This window comes from Carcharodon carcharias, chromosome 14 (assembly GCF_017639515.1).
Source record: "Carcharodon carcharias isolate sCarCar2 chromosome 14, sCarCar2.pri, whole genome shotgun sequence".
NCBI lineage: Eukaryota > Metazoa > Chordata > Chondrichthyes > Lamniformes > Lamnidae > Carcharodon > Carcharodon carcharias.
The window spans coordinates 124,973,587-124,994,828 of NC_054480.1; the positions used below are offsets into that span (position 1 = coordinate 124,973,587).

Consider the following 21,242-nt stretch of genomic DNA (forward strand, 5'->3'; position numbering starts at 1 on the left):
ACACCTGTAGTGTCTGAGATGATTGGCCTCCAACAACCACAACCATCTTCCTTTGTGCTAAGTGGTGGAGAGTTTTCCTCCCACTCCACCGCCCCCCCAAAAAATTTCCATTGACTTGAATTTAGCTGGGGCTCCTTGATGCTACATTTGGTCAAATGTTACCTTGATGTCAAGGACATTCACTCTCACCACACCTCTGGAGATTTGGAAGCATCAGCAGTAGGGAGAATGTTAGAATCTATAATAAAGGATGTGATAACAGGATACTTAGAAAATAATGGTAGGATTGGGCAGAGCCAAACATGGATTTATGAAAGAGAAATCATGTTTAACAAAGCTGGAGTTTTTTTTGAGGATGTAACTAGCTGAATAGATAAAGGAGAACCAGTGGATGTGGTATATTTAGATTTTTATAAGGTTACAAGATGCTAGTAAACAAAATTAGAGCACTTGGATTGGGGGGAATAAACTGGCATGGATTGAGAACTGGTTAACAGGCAGAAAACAGAGTAGGAATAAATGTGTGCTTTTCAGCTGTAACTAGTGGGGTATTGCAAGGATCAGTGCTTGGGCCCCAGCTAATCATAACTGATACCATTGATTTGGATATGGGAATTAAATATAATGTTTCCAAGTTTGCAGATGACACAAAGCTAGGTGGAAGAATGAGTTGTGAGGAGGATGCAAAGAAGCTTCAAGGGGATTTGGAGAGGCTGAGCGAGTGGGCAAAAATTTGGCAGATGGGATACAATGTGGAGACGTGTGAGATTATCCACTTTGATAGGAAAAACAGAAATACAGGAGTATTTCTTAAATGGAGAGAGGCTGGGAAATGTTGAACTTAAAAGGGACTTGTTCATGAGTCACTGAAAGCTAACATGCAGGTACAGCAAGCAATTATGTTAGCCTTTATTATAAGAGGATTTGAGTATAGGAGTAAAGATGTCTTACAGCAATTATATAGAGCCTTGGCGAGACCACACCCAGAGTGTGCAGCTTTGGTCTCCTTACCTAAGGAAAGATATACTTGCCATAGAGGGAGTGCAACAAAGGTTCACCAAACTAATTCTTGGGATGGAGGGATTGTCCTATGAGGAAATATTAAATAGACTGGGCCTTTATTCTCTGGAGTTTAGAAGAATGAGAGGTTATCTTGTTCAAACATACAAAATTCTTACAGGGCTCGACAGGGTAGATGCAGGAAGGATATTTCCCCTGGGGGTCAAGAATCAGGGGACACAGTCTCAGGATAAGGGGCAGGCCATTTAGAACTGAGATGAGGAGGAATTTCTTCACCCAGGGGGCGGTGAATCTTTGGAATTCTCTGCCCCGAGGGGGCTTTGGAAGCTCAGTCATTGAGTATGTTCCAGACTGAGATCGATAGGTTTCTACATATTAAAAACGTCAAACAATATCAGGTTAGTGCAGGAAAATGATGTTGAAGTAGATGATCAGCCATGATCTCATTGAATGTCAGACCAGGCTCGAATGGCCAACTCCTGCTCCTATTTCCTATGCTCTTACGAAGCCGGTGGAGGTTAAAAGGTGATCAGTAAACTTGGTGAGTCAATTGAAGAAGCTTAACAGCAGCTAGGATTGTGCAGTAAATCAACACAACAGGTCAGAGAACAAAATTGGACAGAGGAAACGGTGGGGGCAGTGGTCACAGGCAGTCCAAGAGATGGATTCTGAAGAAGAGAAGGAGCTGGAGGACTAGTATTCCAGAATATGGGCCCAAGACAGCTGAAGGCTGTGCCCATGAAGGTGGCTGGAGAGGCAGGGGGAGTGCACAGCAAGCCTGAGGGAATGGAAATGCAGCGTGAACTGGAAGTGTCTGCAGAGGCAGGAAGGGTAAATGGGGGGACGAATCCACACAAGGAGCCATAACTTTAAAATTAGAACCAGATCGTTCAGGGGTGATGTCAGGAAGCACTTCTTCACACAAAAGGGGAGCGGGAGTCTGGAATTCTCTCCATCCAAAAAGCTGCTGAGGCTGGGGGTTGTTAACTGACTATTTCAAATGGAGATTGATAGAGTTTTGCTGCTAGGTAAGAGTGTAGAGGGAGATGCAGCCCAGGCAAGTAAATGGATTTTAAGATACAGTTCACTCATGATCTAACTGAATAGTAGAAAGAGGCTGAAGGTGCTGAAAGGCCCCCTCCTGTTCTCATTAGACTGAAGGGGCTGGAGATTGACAAATGAAAATGAGGATTTTGCATACAGTACCTGAGGCAGATCAGAAACCCCTAGAAGTGAGAGTTCAGGCCACAATTGCCAACCACTTGAATCTGGAACAACTCGAGTGAGGGGTTTTATTAACCCTGTCCCAACAATTACCTTTTACGTGCCAGGTACCTGCGACTTGCAGCCTGGCACAATGCAATCGCATGGATCTGCTTCTTATATGCTTGTCTTTGCACATATCCCCTCCACACCAACTGGATCAGAGTCGCTGCGCTGCGTCTTTGTAAGGCCAACCTCACAAGGTATGAGCGACAGTATGCCTGGAGAAAGAGATCAGTCATGTGAGTGATCCTTACCCTGAATAAACAGTGACTCTGTACAGTTACACAGTGAGTGGCCCTTACCCTGAATAAACAATGACACTGCACAGTTACACAGTGAGTGATCCTTACCCTGAATAAACAGTGACTCTGTACAGTTACACAGTGAGTGATCCTTACCATGCTAAATAAACAGTGACTCTGTACAGTTACACAGTGAGTGATCCTTACCCTGCTGAATAAACAGTGACTCTGTACAGTTACACAGTGAGTGATCCTTACCCTGCTGAATAAACAATGACTCTGTACAGTTACACACTGAGTGATCCTTACCCTGCTGAATAAACAGTGACTCTGTACAGTTAATGTGAGTGATCCTTACCCTGAATAAACAGTGACTCTGTACAGTTACACAGTGAGTGATCCTTACCCTGCTGAATAAACAGTGACCCTGTACAGTTAGTGTGAGTGATCCTTACCCTGCTGAATAAACAGTGACTCTGTACAGTTACACAGTGAGTGATCCTTACCCTGCTGAATAAACAGTGACTTTGTACAGTTACACACTGAGTGATCCTTACCCTGCTGAATAAACAGTGACTCTGTACAGTTACACACTGAGTGATCCTTACCCTGCTGAATAAACAATGACTCTGTACAGTTACACACTGAGTGATCCTTACCCTGCTGAATAAATAGTGACTCTGTACAGTTAATGTGAGTGATCCTTACCCTGAATAAACAGTGACTCTGTACAGTTACACAGTGAGTGATCCTTACCCTGCTGAATAAACAGTGACCCTGTACAGTTACAGTGTGAGTGATCCTTACCCTGCTGAATAAACAGTGACTCTGTACAGTTACACACTGAGTGATCCTTACCCTGCTGAATAAACAGTGACTCTGTACAGTTACACAGTGAGTGATCCTTACCCTGCTGAATAAACAGTGACTCTGTACAGTTACACAGTGAGTGATCCTTACCCTGCTGAATAAACAGTGACTCTGTACAGTTACACAGTGAGTGATCCTCAAAAAGTTGTAAAGCTTCCCAGTGTTTGATTGTTTGGAGAGTGCATTGACTACCGTTATACAGACTTTGAATCACAAAAATCACAGAATTTTAACAGCACAGAAGGAGGCCATTCAGCCCATCATGTTTGCACCAACCCTCCAAATGAGCATTATGACTTAGTGCCATTCTTCTGCCTTTTTCCCATACCGCTGGACATTGTTTCTATTCAAATAAACACCTAATGCCCTCCTGAATGCCTCGATTGTACCTGTTCAACCACACATCCAGACAGTGCATTCTAAACCTGAATCAATCGTTGTGTGAAAAAGTCTTTTCTTGCATCACACTTGCTTCTTTTGCAAATCACTTTAAATCTGCCCCCTCTTGTCCTTGATCCTTTCATGAGCAGGAACAGCTTTTCCCGATCTACTCTGTCCAGCCCCCTCATGATTTTGAACATCTCTATCAAATCTCCTCTTAGCCTTCTTCTCTCCAAGGAGAACAATCCCAACCTCTCCAATCCATCCTCATAGCTGAAGTTTCTCATCCCTGGGATCATTCTTGTAAACCTCTTCTGCATTCTCTTCAATGTGTTCACATCCTTCCTATAATGTGGCGCCCAGAACTGTACACAATACTCTAGCTGAGATCTAACAAGTGTCTTATATAAACTCAGCATAACCTCCTTGCTCTTGTACTCTATGCCCCTATTAATAAAGCCCAGGACACTATATTCTTTATTAGCTGCTCTCTCCACCTGTCCTGCCACCTTCAATGATCAATGCACATATACACCCAGGTTTTTCTGCTCCTGCACCCTCTTCAAAATTTCACCCCTTATTTTATATTATCTGTCCATGTTCTTCCTACCAAAATGCAACACCTCACACTTCTCCTCATTGAACGTCACCTGCCACCTATCTGTCCACTCCACCAACTTGTCCATGTCCTCTTGAAGTTCCACATTGTCCTCCTCGCAGTTCACAACACTCCCAAGCTTTGTATCACCTGCAAACTTTAAAATTGTCCCCTGCACACCAAGATCTATATCATTAATATATATCAAGAAAAGCAAGGGTCCCAATACCAACCCCTGGGAAACTCCACTACAAACCTTCCAGCCTGAAAAATATCCATTGACCATTACTCTCTGCTTCCTATTTTTCAGCCAATTTTGTATCCACGTTGCTACTGTCCCTTTTATTCCATGAGCAATAACTTATCTCACAAGTCTGTTGTGTGGCAGTGTATTAAATGCCTTTTGAAAGTCCATGTGCACCACAACAACAGCATTACCCTCATCAACCTTTTCCGTTACCTTTTCAAAAAAACTCCAGCAAACTAGTTAAACATGATTTCCCCTTTAGAAATCCATGCTGGCTCTTCCTTATCAACTCATATTTTTTCATGTGGCTACTAATTTTATCCCATGCAACACTTCCAGTCACCTTCCGTTAACTGTTGAACAAATAACAAGCTGTTTGATGGGGCTCACGCACCTGAATGGTGATTGTAGCTTGCCTCATCTTCAGGAATCTTCTCCTTTCCAGAATTGCCCGGAACCATGTCTGCAGGAGCAAGATTTTCCGGATCACTTCCCTATGTAAAATATCCTGCAGCTTCTGACGTTCCGTTTCCTTCATGAAAACCTGGGTGGGGGTGGAGTTGGATAGACAATAATACGAATCACAACGACCTTAACACACAGCATCAAGATGGATTAATGTTTATTGGGCCTCAGCCAAATCTGACTCAGTTGGGATGAAACAATTGGTTGGTGTTGGGGGTTTTACCCCAAAACCCCTCTCCTGAGGAGCCCTCGCTTTTGCTGAATTCCTTCAAGAGTCCATTTGCTGTCTGTCCTCTTTCCATCTTTCACCGATAGCAGGTGCTGGAGGCTGTTAAACCAGACTGTGTGGACTCAACTGATTCTGTCCTTGTCTGAATTAGACCTCCAACTGGACCAGCCATATCAATGTTGTGGCTACAAGAGCGAGCCAGAGACTGGAATTATGTGGTGAATAACTCACCTCCTGACTCTCCAAAGCCTGTCCACCATCTACAAGGCATAAGCCCGGAGTGTGATGGGACATTCCCCGCTTGCCTGGATAAGTACAGTTCCAACAACACTCAAGAATCTTGGCACCATGCCGGATAAAGTAGCCCCACTTGATCAGCGCCGCATCCACAAACATTCACTCCCCCCACCACCAACGCTGGGTCCAAAACCTGGAACTCCCTCCCTACCAGCACTGTGGTTGTACCTATATTATATGGACTGCAGTGCTTCAAGAAGGCAGCTCACTGCCACCTTCTCAAGGGCAACTAGGAATGGGGAATAAATGCTGGTCTAGCCAGCAAAGCCCACATCTCGTGAAAGAATAGAAAAACAAATGAGGGAAACAGAACAGAATGATCCTGCAGATCATACGGAGGGTCTGGAATATCAGTGGGATCTGTTCATGGCTCTGCAAGATCACTGAGAATCTGGGGATGTGGAAGAAGGAAATCAGCTGGAACTCCTGCTTTCTGTGCAGTGATCTCATTTTCATTTAATCACAAGATATGGGTGTTGTTGGCTGGGCCAGCATTTATTGCCCATCCCTAACTGTCCTTGAGAAGGTGGTGATGAGCTGCCTTCTTGAACCGCTGCAGTCCATGTGGTGTAGGTACACCCACAGTGCTGTTAGGGAGGGAGTTTCAGGATTTTGACTCAGCAACAGTGAAGGAATGGCGATATATTTCCAAACTCACAACCTCTGCCATCTAGAAGGACAAGGGCAGTAGATACATTGGAACACCACCACCTCCAAGTTCCCCTCCAAGTCACTCACCATCCTGACCTGGAAATATATCACTGTTCCTTCACTGTCACTGGGTCCCTCACTAACAGCACTGTGGGTGTACCTACACCTCACGGACAGCAGGGGTTCAAGAAGGCAGCTCACCACCACCTTCTCAAGGCAATTAGGGGTGACCAATAAATGCTGGCCCAGCCAGTGAAGCCCACACCCCTGAATGAATTTTTTTAAAAGCCAATCAAGCGGGCTGCTTTGTCCTGAATGGTGCCGAGCTTCTGGAGTATTGTTGGAGCTGCACTCAGCCAGGCAAGTGGAGAGTATTTCATCACACACAAAAACAGAATTACCTGGAAAAACTCAGCAGGTCTGGCAGCATCGGCGGAGAAGAAAAGAGTTGACGTTGCGAGTCCTCATGACCCTTCAACAGAAAATCCTGACTTGCGCCTTGTAGATTGTGGACAGGCTTTGGGGAGTCAGGAGGTGAGTTACTCATCGCAGGATACCTAGCTTCTGACCTGCTCTTGTAGCCACGGTATTTATATGGCTAATCCAGTTCAGTTTCTGATCAATGGTAACCCCCAGGATGTTGATAGTCGGGGATTCAGTGATGTTAATGCCATTAAATGTCATGGGGCGATGGCTAGATTCTCTCTTGTTGGAGATGGCCATTGCCTGGCACTTGTGTGGCTCAAATGTTACTTAGACCATAAGACCATAAAATGTAGGAGCAAAAGTAGGCCATTTGGACCATCGAGTCTGTTCCGCCATTCAATGAGATCATGGCTGACCTGATAATCCTCAACTCCACTTTCCTGCCTTTTCCCCATAACCCTTGATTCCCTTACTAATTAAAAATCTGTTTATCTCCACCCTGAATATATTTAACAACCCAGCCTCTACAGCCCTCTGTGGTAAAGAATTCCACAGATTAGCTACCCGCAGAAGAAATTCCACCTCATCTCTGTTTTAAATGGACGACCCCTTACTCTGAGATTATGCCCTCTGGTCCTAGACTCTCCCACAAAGGGAAACAATCCCACAGCATTTGCCCTAAGAATCTTAAATGTATCAATAAGGTTGCCTCTCATTCTTCTAAACTCGAATGAGTACAAGCCCAACCTACTCACCCTCTCCTCATAAGAAAATCCCTCCTTACCCAGGACTAACCTAGTGAATCTTTTCTGGACTGCCTCCAATGCCAATATATCTTTCTTTAGATAAGGGGACCAAAACTGTTCACAGTATTCTAGGTGTGGTCTAACTAGTGCCTTGCATAGTTTTAGCAAGACTTCCCTATTTTTATACTCCATTCCCTTTGAAATAAAGTCCAACATTCCATTTGCCTTCCCTATTACCTGTTGAACTTGTATGTTAGTATTTTGGGATTCATGCACAAGGACTTCCAAATCCCTCTGTGCTGTAACTTTCGGCAGTCTTTCTCCATTTAAATAATATTCAGCTCCTCTATTCTTCCTGCCAAAGCACATAACCTCACATTTTCCCACATTATATTTCATCTGACAAGTTTTTGCCCACTCACCTAACCTGTCTATATCCCTCTGTAGACTCCTTGTGTCACCCTCTCCACTTGCCTTCCCACCTATTTTTGTATCATCCGCAAATTTAGTGACACTACATTCACTTCCCTCATCCAAGTTATTAATACATGTTGTAAATAATTGTGGCACTCCATTAGTTACAGGTCGCCATTCCAGAAATGCCCCCCTTATCCCAACTCTCTGTCTTCTATTAGTTAGTCAATCCTCTTTCCATGCTAATATACTACCCTCAACACCTTGCCACTTGTCAGCCCAAGCCTGGATATAGCCACAGTATTTATATGGTTAGTCCAGTTCAGTTTCTGGTCAATGATAACCCCCAAGGATGCGTGTGGTGTGAACGTTACTTGCCACTTATCAGCCCAAGCCTGAATGTTGTCCAAGTTTTGCTGCATTTGCACATGGACTGCTTCAGTATCTGAGGAGTCACGAATGGTGCTGAACGTTGTGCAATCATCAGCAAACATCCCCACTTCTGACCTTATGATGGAAGGAAGGTCATTGATGAAGCAGCTGAAGATGGTTGGGCCTAGGACACTAACCTGAGGAACTCCTGCAGTGATGTCCTGGGACCAAGATAATTGACCTCCAGCAACCATAACCATCTTCCTTTGTGCTAGGTGTGACTGTTACGGATGATACACGTTAGTTTCCCACTGAACTCTCAGGGTGTTTTTTTTTTTACAGGATTACTGTCATTTCTTTTCTGGAATGTTGTTAATCAGGATGCAGTTGGATTCGCTAAGGAAATTGAGAAGCTCCACTACCCTTCCTAGCCACTAGGTGGGACACTTACATTGAGGACCCCAAATGACTGAAACACCTAATTCCCCATGCCAATATTGACCATAACCTGGTAAAGGACAAGATTGATGATAACTGTTACATTGCATTTCACAGAATCACACAGTGCAGAAGAGGCCCTTCGGCTCATCAAGTCTGCACCGACACATGAGAAACACCTGACCTACCTACCTAATCCCATTTACCAGCACTTGGCCCATAGCCTTGAATGTTATGACGTGCCAAGTACTCATCCAGGTACTTTTAAAAGGATGTGAGGCAACCCGCCTCCACCATGCTCCCAGGCAGCGCATTCCAGACCGTCACCACCCTCTGGGTAAAAAAGTTTTTCCTCATATCCCCCCTAAACCTCCTGCCCCTCACCTAGAACTTATTTCTAGACCATGTTGTCAATACTCTACCAGTTGAGGCCAGACTAGTTGATCGGTACCTTGGTTTTCCCAATCTGACAGTTGTTCCTGTCTAGTTCCAGCTTGTTGAATAAGGCATCAATCAATTCCTGCACTGGTTCAGCATTCTTAGGTAGCAAAACTCGGAACTGATCCATGAATTCCTGGAACACAAAAGGGCAAGATTAACATCACACTGCACAGTGACTCAGGGCTCTCTCTCTCTCTCTCTGTGGGGTATTATCCCAACGAACCTCTTGCCTCCATGGTTTTGCCCTCCATAAACTTGAGGTCTTTCAAAACTCTGCTGCCCATTTTCGAGCTCGCACCAAACCCGTTCATCTATCACTCCTCTGCTTGCTGATCTATATTGATTCTCGGTTAAGCTACATCTTGATTTTAAAATTCTCATCCTCATTTTCAAATCCCTCCATGGTGTCGCCCTCCAACCACTGTAAATTCCTTCAGTCCAAATCTCGATGCTCCTCCAATTCTGGCCCCGTGAGCATCCCCGAATTTAATTGCTCACCCAGCAGGAGCTATGCCTTCGGGTGCTAAGGGCCTAAGCTCTGGAATTCCTTTCCCACATCTCTTTGTCTTTCTCTGCTCCTTTAAGACGCTCCTTAGATCAGATCTCCTTGACCAAGGTTCTGGTCACCTGTCCTAATATCTCCTTACATGGCTGGTGTCAAATTTTATTCTATAACGCACCTGTAAAGTGCATTGGAACATATTGTTCCATTAATGGCACTACCAACGTGCAAGTTGTTGTTGTAGTCCAGGGTCATGCTCACCGGGGTACAGATTCAAGGGGAAAAGGTGTTACAGAAAGGAGCACATGAGACTACCTGGACTGTCTAAACCCCTTCCTCATGGTCAAGTCGCCCTCGCCCCTCTGCGCCCTTGCCCATACCTGGAAGGTGTATTTGGCGCTGTACCCAGAGCGGCGGATGCGAACTGTCTCGAGCATTCCCGTGTACTTCAGCTGCTGCAGCACCAGCTCATCATCAAAACACAGCTCCAACTGAGAGAGAGAGAGACAGACAGATGGTGACCAGACAAGAGAAAGTACCAGATGTGCCTGTGGCATGACTGAGCACCACAGTCACGAAGAGAATTTCAATGGAACACACTGGTGCCATGATCTGATTAACTCTCTGGTTATAGAGTTTCTTCACTGGTATTCAGTGCAGGCAACAGGGTCTGGGTGAAATTAAAGTTTCTCTCAAATACCAAAAGAACTTTTAAGATTGTCTCCTCCTGAACTTTGTGGAACCAGTCTAGAGAGAGAATGTTCATCTAGAAAGCACTGGGACACAGTACTGATACAGTGATAGACCCATAGCATAACACTGGGTCCAGTACTGGTGGGGACAGGTCTGTCACTGTATAACACTGGGCTACAGTACTGGTGGGGACAGGTCTGTCACTGTATAACACTGGGCTACAGTACTGGTGGGGACAGGTCTGTCACTGTATAACACTGGGCTACAGTACTGGTGGGGACAGGTCTGTCACTGTATAACACTGGGGTACAGTACTGGTGGGGACAGGTCTGTCACTGTATAAAACTGGGGTACAGTACTGGTGGGGACAGGTCTGTCACTGTATAACACTGGGCTACAGTACTGGTGGGGACAGGTCTGTCACTGTATAACACTGGGCTACAGTACTGGTGGGGACAGGTCTGTCACTGTATAACACTGGGGTACAGTACTGCTGGGGACAGGTCTGTCACTGTATAACACTGGGGTACAGTACTGGTGGGGACAGGTCTGTCACTGTATAACACTGGGGTACAGTACTGGTGGGGACAGGTCAGTCACTGTATAAAACTGGGGTACAGTACTGGTGGGGACAGGTCTGTCACTGTATAAAACTGGGGTACAGTACTGGTGGGGACAGGTCTGTCACTGTATAACACTGGAGTACAGTACTGGAGGGGACAGGTCTGTCACTGTATAACACTGGGGTACAGTACTGGTGGGGACAGGTCAGTCACTGTATAAAACTGGGGTACAGTACTGGTGGAGACAGGTCTGTCACTGTATAACACTGGGGTACAGTACTGGTGGGGCCAGGTCTGTCATTGTATAACACTGGGGTACATTACTGGTAGGGACAGGTCTGTCACTGTATAACACTGGGGTACAGTACTGGTGGGGACAGGTCTGTCACTTTATAACACTGGGGTACAGTACTGGTGGGGACAGGTCTGTCACTGTATAACACTGGGGTACAGTACTGGTGGGGACAGGTCTGTCACTGTATAACACTGGGCTACAGTACTGGTGGGGACAGGTCTGTCACTGTATAACACTGGGGTACAGTACTGGTGGGGACAGGTCAGTCACTGTATAAAACTGGGGTACAGTACTGGTGGGGACAGGTCTGTCACTGTATAACACTGGAGTACAGTACTGGTGGGGACAGGTCAGTCACTGTATAACTCTGGGGTACAGTACTGGTGGGTACAGGTCTGTCATTGTGTAACACTGGGGTACAGTACTGCTGGGGACAGGTCAGTCACTGTATAACACTGGGGTACAGTACTGGTGGGGACAGGACTGTCACTGTATAACACTGGTGTACAGTACTGGTGGGGACAGGTCTGTCTCTGTATAACACTGGGGTACAGTACTGGTGGGGACAGGTCTGTCACTGTATATCACGGGGGTACAGTACTGGTGGGGACAGGTCTGTCATTGTATAACACTGGGGTACATTACTGGTGGGGACAGGTCTGTCACTGTATAACACTGGGGTACAGTACTGGTGGGGACAGGTCTGTCACTTTATAACACTGGGGTACAGTACTGGTGGGGACAGGTCTGTCACTGTATAACACTGAGGTACAGTACTGGTGGGGACAGGTCTGTCACTGTATAACACTGGGTACAGTACTGGTGGGGACAGGTCTGTCACTGTATAACATGGGCTACAGTACTGGTGGGGACAGTTCTGTCACTGTATATCACTGGGTACAGTACTGGTGGGGACAGGTCTGTCACTGTATAACACTGGGGTACCGTACTGGTGGGGACAGGTCTGTCACTGTATAACACGGGTACAGTACTGGTGGGGACAGGTCTGTCACTGTATAACACTGGGGTACAGTACTGGTGGGGACAGGTCTGTCACTGTATAACACAGATACAGTACTAGTGGGGACAGGTCTGTCACTGAATATCACTGGGGTACAGTACTGGTGGGGACAGGTCTGTCATTGTATATCACTGGGGTACAGTACTGGTGGGGACAGGTCTGTCATTGTATAACACTGGGGTACAGCACTGGTGGGGACAAGTCAGTCACTGTATAACACTGGGGTACAGTACTGGTGGGGACAGGTATGTCACTGTATAACACTGGGGTACAGTACTGGTGGGGACAGGTCAGTCACTGTATAACACTTGAGTACAGTACTGGTGGGGACAGTACTGTCACTGTGTAACACTGGGGTACAGTACAGTGGGGACGGGTCAGTCACTGTATAACACTGGGGTACAGTACTGGTGGGGACAGGTCTGTCACTGTATAACACTGGGGTACAGCACTCGTGGGGACAGGTCTGTCACTGTATAGCAATTGGGTACAGTACTGGTGGGGACAGGTCAGTCAAAGTATAACGCTTGTGTACAGTACTTTTGGGGACAGGACTGTCATTGTATAACACTGGGGTACATTAGAGTGGGGACAGGTCTGTCACTGTATAACACTGGGGTACATCACTGGTGGAGACGGGTCTGTCACCATATAACACTGGGGTACAGTACTGGTGGGGACAGGTCTGTCACTGTATAACACTGAGGTACAGTACTGGTGGGGACAGGTCTGTCACTGTATAACACTGGGGTACAGTACTGGTGGGGACAGGTCTGTCACTGTATAACATGGGCTACAGTACTGGTGGGGACAGTTCTGTCACTGTATATCACTGGGGTACAGTACTGGTGGGGACAGGTCTGTCACTGTATAACACTGGGGTACCGTACTGGTGGGGACAGGTCTGTCACTGTATAACACGGGTACAGTACTGGTGGGGACAGGTCTGTCACTGTATAACACTGGGGTACAGTACTGGTGGGGACAGGTCTGTCACTGTATAACACAGATACAGTACTAGTGGGGACAGGTCTGTCACTGAATATCACTGGGGTACAGTACTGGTGGGGACAGGTCTGTCATTGTATATCACTGGGCTACAGTACTGGTGGGGACAGGTCTGTCACTGTATAACACTGGCGTACAGTACTGGTGGGGACAGGTCTGTCACTGTATAACACTGGGGTACAGTACTGGTGGGGACAGGTCTGGCACTGTATAACACTGGGGTACAGTACTGGTGGGGACAGGTCTGTCACTGTATAACACTTGGGTAAAGTACTGGTGGGGACAGGTCTGTCACTGTATAACACTGGGGTACAGTACTGGTGGGGACAGGTCTGTCATTGTATAACACTGGGGTACGTTACTGGTGGGGACAGGTCTGTCACTTTATAACACTGGGGTACAGTACTGGTGGGGACAGGTCTGTCACTGTATAACACTGGGGTACAGTACTGGTGGGGACAGGTCTGTCACTTTATAACACTGGGGTACAGTACTGGTGGGTACAGGTCTGTCACTGTATAACACTGGGGTACAGTACTGGTGGGGACAGGTCTGTCACTGTATAACACTGAGGTACAGTACTGGTGGGGACAGGTCTGTCACTGTATAACACTGGGGTACAGTACTGGTGGGGACAGGTCTGTCACTGTATAACATGGGCTACAGTACTGGTGGGGACAGGTCTGTCACTGTATAACATGGGCTACAGTACTGGTGGGGACAGTTCTGTCACTGTATATCACTGGGGTACAGTACTGGTGGGGACAGGTCTGTCACTGTATAACACTGGGGTACCGCACTGGTGGGGACAGGTCTGTCACTGTATAACACGGGTACAGTACTGGTGGGGACAGGTCTGTCACTGTATAACATGGGCTACAGTACTGGTGGGGACAGTTCTGTCACTGTATATCACTGGGGTACAGTACTGGTGGGGACAGGTCTGTCACTGTATAACACTGGGGTACCGTACTGGTGGGGACAGGTCTGTCACTGTATAACACGGGTACAGTACTGGTGGGGACAGGTCTGTCACTGTATAACACTGGGGTACAGTACTGGTGGGGACAGGTCTGTCACTGTATAACACAGATACAGTACTAGTGGGGACAGGTCTGTCACTGAATATCACTGGGGTACAGTACTGGTGGGGACAGGTCTGTCATTGTATATCACTGGGCTACAGTACTGGTGGGGACAGGTCTGTCACATTATAACACTGGCGTACAGTACTGGTGGGGACAGGTCTGTCACTGTATAACACTGGGGTACAGTACTGGTGGGGACAGGTCTGGCACTGTATAACACTGGGGTACAGTACTGGTGGGGACAGGTCTGTCACTGTATAACATGGGCTACAGTACTGGTGGGGACAGTTCTGTCACTGTATATCACTGGGGTACAGTACTGGTGGGGACAGGTCTGTCACTGTATAACACTGGGGTACCGTACTGGTGGGGACAGGTCTGTCACTGTATAACACGGGTACAGTACTGGTGGGGACAGGTCTGTCACTGTATAACACTGGGGTACAGTACTGGTGGGGACAGGTCTGTCACTGTATAACACAGATACAGTACTAGTGGGGACAGGTCTGTCACTGAATATCACTGGGGTACAGTACTGGTGGGGACAGGTCTGTCATTGTATATCACTGGGCTACAGTACTGGTGGGGACAGGTCTGTCACTGTATAACACTGGCGTACAGTACTGGTGGGGACAGGTCTGTCACTGTATAACACTGGGGTACAGTACTGGTGGGGACAGGTCTGGCACTGTATAACACTGGGGTACAGTACTGGTGGGGACAGGTCTGTCACTGTATAACACTTGGGTAAAGTACTGGTGGGGACAGGTCTGTCACTGTATATCACTGAGGTACAGTACTGGTGGGGACAGGTCTGTCACTGAATATCACTGAGGTACAGTACTGGTGGGGACAGGTCTGTCACTGAATATCACTGAGGTACAGTACTGGTGGGGACAGGTCTGTCACTGTATAAAACTGCGGTACAGTACTGGTGGGGACAGGTCTGTCACTGTACAACTCTGGGGTACAGTACTGGTGGGGACAGGTCTGTCACTGTATATCACTGAGGTACAGTACTGGTAGGGAAAGGTCTATCATTGTATAACACTGGGGCACAGTACTGGTGGGGACAGGTCTGTCATTGTATAACACAGGGGTACAGTACTGGTGGGGACAGGTCTGTCACTGTATAACACTGCGGTACAGTACTGGTGGGGACAGGTCTGTCACTGTATAACACTGGGGTACAGTACTGGTGGGTACAGGTCTGTCACTGTATAACACTGGGGTACAGTACTGGTGGGGACAGGTCTGTCACTGTATAACACTGAGGTACAGTACTGGTGGGGACAGGTCTGTCACTGTATAACACTGGGGTACAGTACTGGTGGGGACAGGTCTGTCACTGTATAACATGGGCTACAGTACTGGTGGGGACAGTTCTGTCACTGTATATCACTGGGGTACAGTACTGGTGGGGACAGGTCTGTCACTGTATAACACTGGGGTACCGTACTGGTGGGGACAGGTCTATCATTGTATAACACTGGGGCACAGTACTGGTGGGGACAGGTCTGTCATTGTATAACACTGGGGTACAGTACTGGTGGGGACAGGTCTGTCACTGTATAACACTGGGCTACAGTACTGGTGGGGACAGGTCTGTCACTGTATAACACTGGGGTACAGTACTGGTGGGGACAGGTCTGTCACTGTATAAAACTGGGGTACAGTACTGGTGGGGACAGGTCTGTCACTGTATAACACTGGGCTACAGTACTGGTGGGGACAGGTCTGTCACTGTATAACACTGGGCTACAGTACTGGTGGGGACAGGTCTGTCACTGTATAACACTGGGGTACAGTACTGGTGGGGACAGGTCTGTCACTGTATAACACTGGGGTACAGTACTGGTGGGGACAGGACAGTCACTGTATAAAACTGGGGTACAGTACTGGTGGGGACAGGTCAGTCACTGTATAAAACTGGGGTACAGTACTGGTGGGGACAGGTCTGTCACTGTATAACACTGGAGTACAGTACTGGTGGGGACAGGTCAGTCACTGTATAACTCTGGGGTACAGTACTGGTGGGTACAGGTCTGTCATTGTGTAACACTGGGGTACAGTACTGGTGGGGACAGGTCAGTCACTGTATAAAACAGGGGTACAGTACTGGTGGGGACAGGTCTGTCACTGTATAACACTGGTGTACAGTACTGGTGGGGACAGGTCTGTCACTGTATAACACTGGGGTACAGTACTGGTGGGGACAGGTCTGTCACTGTATAACACGGGTACAGTACTGGTGGGGACAGGTCTGTCATTGTATAACACTGGGGTACATTACTGGTGGGGACAGGTCTGTCACTGTATAACACTGGGGTACAGTACTGGTGGGGACAGGTCTGTCACTTTATAACACTGGGGTACAGTACTGGTGGGGACAGGTCTGTCACTGTATAACACTGTGGTACAGTACTGGTGGGGACAGGTCTGTCACTGTATAACACTGGGGTACAGTACTGGTGGGGACAGGTCTGTCACTGTATAACATGGGCTACAGTACTGGTGGGGACAGTTCTGTCACTGTATATCACTGGGGTACAGTACTGGTGGGGACAGGTCTGTCACTGTATAACACTGGGGTACCGTACTGGTGGGGACAGGTCTGTCACTGTATAACACGGGTACAGTACTGGTGGGGACAGGTCTGTCACTGTATAACACTGGGGTACAGTACTGGTGGGGACAGGTCTGTCACTGTATAACACAGATACAGTACTAGTGGGGACAGGTCTGTCACTGAATATCACTGGGGTACAGTACTGGTGGGGACAGGTCTGTCATTGTATATCACTGGGCTACAGTACTGGTGGGGACAGGTCTGTCACTGTATAACACTGGCGTACAGTACTGGTGGGGACAGGTCTGTCACTGTATAACACTGGGGTACAGTACTGGTGGGGACAGGTCTGGCACTGTATAACACTGGGGTACAGTACTGGTGGGGACAGGTCTGTCACTGTATAACACTTGGGTAAAGTACTGGTGGGGACAGGTCTGTCACTGTATAACACTGGGGTACAGTACTGGTGGGGACAGGTCTGTCATTGTATAACACTGGGGTACGTTACTGGTGGGGACAGGTCTGTCACTTTATAACACTGGGGTACAGTACTGGTGGGGACAGGTCTGTCACTGTATAACACTGGGGTACAGTACTGGTGGGTACAGGTCTGTCACTGTATAACACTGGGGTACAGTACTGGTGGGGACAGGTCTGTCACTGTATAACACTGAGGTACAGTACTGGTGGGGACAGGTCTGTCACTGTATAACACTGGGGTACAGTACTGGTGGGGACAGGTCTGTCACTGTATAACATGGGCTACAGTACTGGTGGGGACAGGTCTGTCACTGTATAACATGGGCTACAGTACTGGTGGGGACAGTTCTGTCACTGTATATCACTGGGGTACAGTACTGGTGGGGACAGGTCTGTCACTGTATAACACTGGGGTACCGCACTGGTGGGGACAGGTCTGTCACTGTATAACACGGGTACAGTACTGGTGGGGACAGGTCTGTCACTGTATAACACTGGGGTACAGTACTGGTGGGGACAGGTCTGTCACTGTATAACACAGATACAGTACTAGTGGGGACAGGTCTGTCACTGTATAACACTGGCGTACAGTACTGGTGGGGACAGGTCTGTCACTGTATAACACTGGGGTACAGTACTGGTGGGGACAGGTCTGGCACTGTATAACACTGGGGTACAGTACTGGTGGGGACAGGTCTGTCACTGTATAACATGGGCTACAGTACTGGTGGGGACAGTTCTGTCACTGTATATCACTGGGGTACAGTACTGGTGGGGACAGGTCTGTCACTGTATAACACTGGGGTACCGTACTGGTGGGGACAGGTCTGTCACTGTATAACACGGGTACAGTACTGGTGGGGACAGGTCTGTCACTGTATAACACTGGGGTACAGTACTGGTGGGGACAGGTCTGTCACTGTATAACACAGATACAGTACTAGTGGGGACAGGTCTGTCACTGAATATCACTGGGGTACAGTACTGGTGGGGACAGGTCTGTCATTGTATATCACTGGGCTACAGTACTGGTGGGGACAGGTCTGTCACATTATAACACTGGCGTACAGTACTGGTGGGGACAGGTCTGTCACTGTATAACACTGGGGTACAGTACTGGTGGGGACAGGTCTGGCACTGTATAACACTGGGGTACAGTACTGGTGGGGACAGGTCTGTCACTGTATAACATGGGCTACAGTACTGGTGGGGACAGTTCTGTCACTGTATATCACTGGGGTACAGTACTGGTGGGGACAGGTCTGTCACTGTATAACACTGGGGTACCGTACTGGTGGGGACAGGTCTGTCACTGTATAACACGGGTACAGTACTGGTGGGGACAGGTCTGTCACTGTATAACACTGGGGTACAGTACTGGTGGGGACAGGTCTGTCACTGTATAACACAGATACAGTACTAGTGGGGACAGGTCTGTCACTGAATATCACTGGGGTACAGTACTGGTGGGGACAGGTCTGTCATTGTATATCACTGGGCTACAGTACTGGTGGGGACAGGTCTGTCACTGTATAACACTGGCGTACAGTACTGGTGGGGACAGGTCTGTCACTGTATAACACTGGGGTACAGTACTGGTGGGGACAGGTCTGTCACTGTATAACACTGGGGTACAGTACTGGTGGGGACAGGTCTGTCACTGTATAACACTTGGGTAAAGTACTGGTGGGGACAGGTCTGTCACTGTATATCACTGAGGTACAGTACTGGTGGGGACAGGTCTGTCACTGAATATCACTGAGGTACAGTACTGGTGGGGACAGGTCTGTCACTGAATATCACTGAGGTACAGTACTGGTGGGGACAGGTCTGTCACTGTATAAAACTGCGGTACAGTACTGGTGGGGACAGGTCTGTCACTGTATAACTCTGGGGTACAGTACTGGTGGGGACAGGTCTGTCACTGTATATCACTGAGGTACAGTACTGGTAGGGAAAGGTCTATCATTGTATAACACTGGGGCACAGTACTGGTGGGGACAGGTCTGTCATTGTATAACACAGGGGTACAGTACTGGTGGGGACAGGTCTGTCACTGTATAACACTGCGGTACAGTACTGGTGGGGACAGGTCTGTCACTGTATAACACTGGGGTACAGTACTGGTGGGTACAGGTCTGTCACTGTATAACACTGGGGTACAGTACTGGTGGGGACAGGTCTGTCACTGTATAACACTGAGGTACAGTACTGGTGGGGACAGGTCTGTCACTGTATAACACTGGGGTACAGTACTGGTGGGGACAGGTCTGTCACTGTATAACATGGGCTACAGTACTGGTGGGGACAGTTCTGTCACTGTATATCACTGGGGTACAGTACTGGTGGGGACAGGTCTGTCACTGTATAACACTGGGGTACCGTACTGGTGGGGACAGGTCTATCATTGTATAACACTGGGGCACAGTACTGGTGGGGACAGGTCTGTCATTGTATAACACTGGGGTACAGTACTGGTGGGGACAGGTCTGTCACTGTATAACACAGATACAGTACTAGTGGGGACAGGTCTGTCACTGAATATCACTGGGGTACAGTACTGGTGGGGACAGGTCTGTCATTGTATATCACTGGGCTACAGTACTGGTGGGGACAGGTCTGTCACTGTATAACACTGGCGTACAGTACTGGTGGGGACAGGTCTGTCACTGTATAACACTGGGGTACAGTACTGGTGGGGACAGGTCTGGCACTGTATAACACTGGGGTACAGTACTGCTGGGGACAGGTCTGTCACTGTATAACACTTGGGTAAAGTACTGGTGGGGACAGGTCTGTCACTGTATAACACTGGGGTACAGTACTGGTGGGGACAGGTCTGTCATTGTATAACACTGGGGTACATTACTGGTGGGGACAGGTCTGTCACTGTATAACACTGGGGTACAGTACTGGTGGGGACAGGTCTGTCACTTTATAACACTGGGGTACAGTACTGGTGGGGACAGGTCTGTCACTGTATAACACTGGGGTACAGTACTGGTGGGGACAGGTCTGTCACTTTATAACACTGGGGTACAGTACTGGTGGGTACAGATCTGTCACTGTATAACACTGGGGTACAGTACTGGTGGGGACAGGTCTGTCACTGTATAACACTGAGGTACAGTACTGGTGGGGACAGGTCTGTCACTGTATAACACTGGGGTACAGTACTGGTGGGGACAGGTCTGTCACTGTATAACATGGGCTACAGTACTGGTGGGGACAGTTCTGTCACTGTATATCACTGGGGTACAGTACTGGTGGGGACAGGTCTGTCACTGAATATCACTGGGGTACAGTACTGGTGGGGACAGGTCTGTCATTGTATATCACTGGGCTACAGTACTGGTGGGGACAGGTCTGTCACTGTATAACACTGGCGTACAGTACTGGTGGGGACAGGTCTGTCACTGAATATCACTGGGGTACAGTACTGGTGGGGACAGGTCTGGCACTGTATAACACTGAGGTACAGTACTGGTGGGGACAGGTCTGTCACTGTATAACACTGGGGTACAGTACTGGTGGGGACAGGTCTGTCACTGTATAACATGGGCTACAGTACTGGTGGGGACAGTTCTGTCACTGTATATCACTGGGGTACAGTACTGGTGGGGACAGGTCTGTCACTGTATAACACTGGGGTACCGTACTGGTGGGGACAGGTCTGTCACTGTATAACACAGATACAGTACTAGTGGGGACAGGTCTGTCACTGAATATCACTGGGGTACAGTACTGGTGGGGACAGGTCTGTCACTGTATAACACAGATACAGTACTAGTGGGGACAGGTCTGTCACTGAATATCACTGGGGTACAGTACTGGTGGGGACAGGTCTGTCATTGTATATCACTGGGCTACAGTACTGGTGGGGACAGGTCTGTCACTGTATAACACTGGCATACAGT

The 21,242-nt window shown here is 47.9% G+C and overlaps 1 protein-coding gene across 12 annotated transcripts in view; it reads right to left on the reverse strand.

Annotated features, from left to right (window-relative positions):
* LOC121286919 (unconventional myosin-IXb) overlaps nt 1-21,242 on the reverse strand; it is a 147,840-nt gene that overhangs the window by 42,855 nt on the left and 83,743 nt on the right. For all 12 annotated transcript variants that reach the window (XM_041204196.1, XM_041204202.1, XM_041204200.1 and 9 more), the window contains 4 exons: nt 9,986-10,096; nt 9,114-9,236; nt 5,019-5,168; nt 2,338-2,504 (listed from right to left, as the gene is read on the reverse strand). In XM_041204196.1, the coding sequence (XP_041060130.1) occupies nt 2,338-2,504; nt 5,019-5,168; nt 9,114-9,236; nt 9,986-10,096 (551 nt within the window). The remainder of the gene's footprint in view (nt 1-2,337; nt 2,505-5,018; nt 5,169-9,113; nt 9,237-9,985; nt 10,097-21,242) is intronic.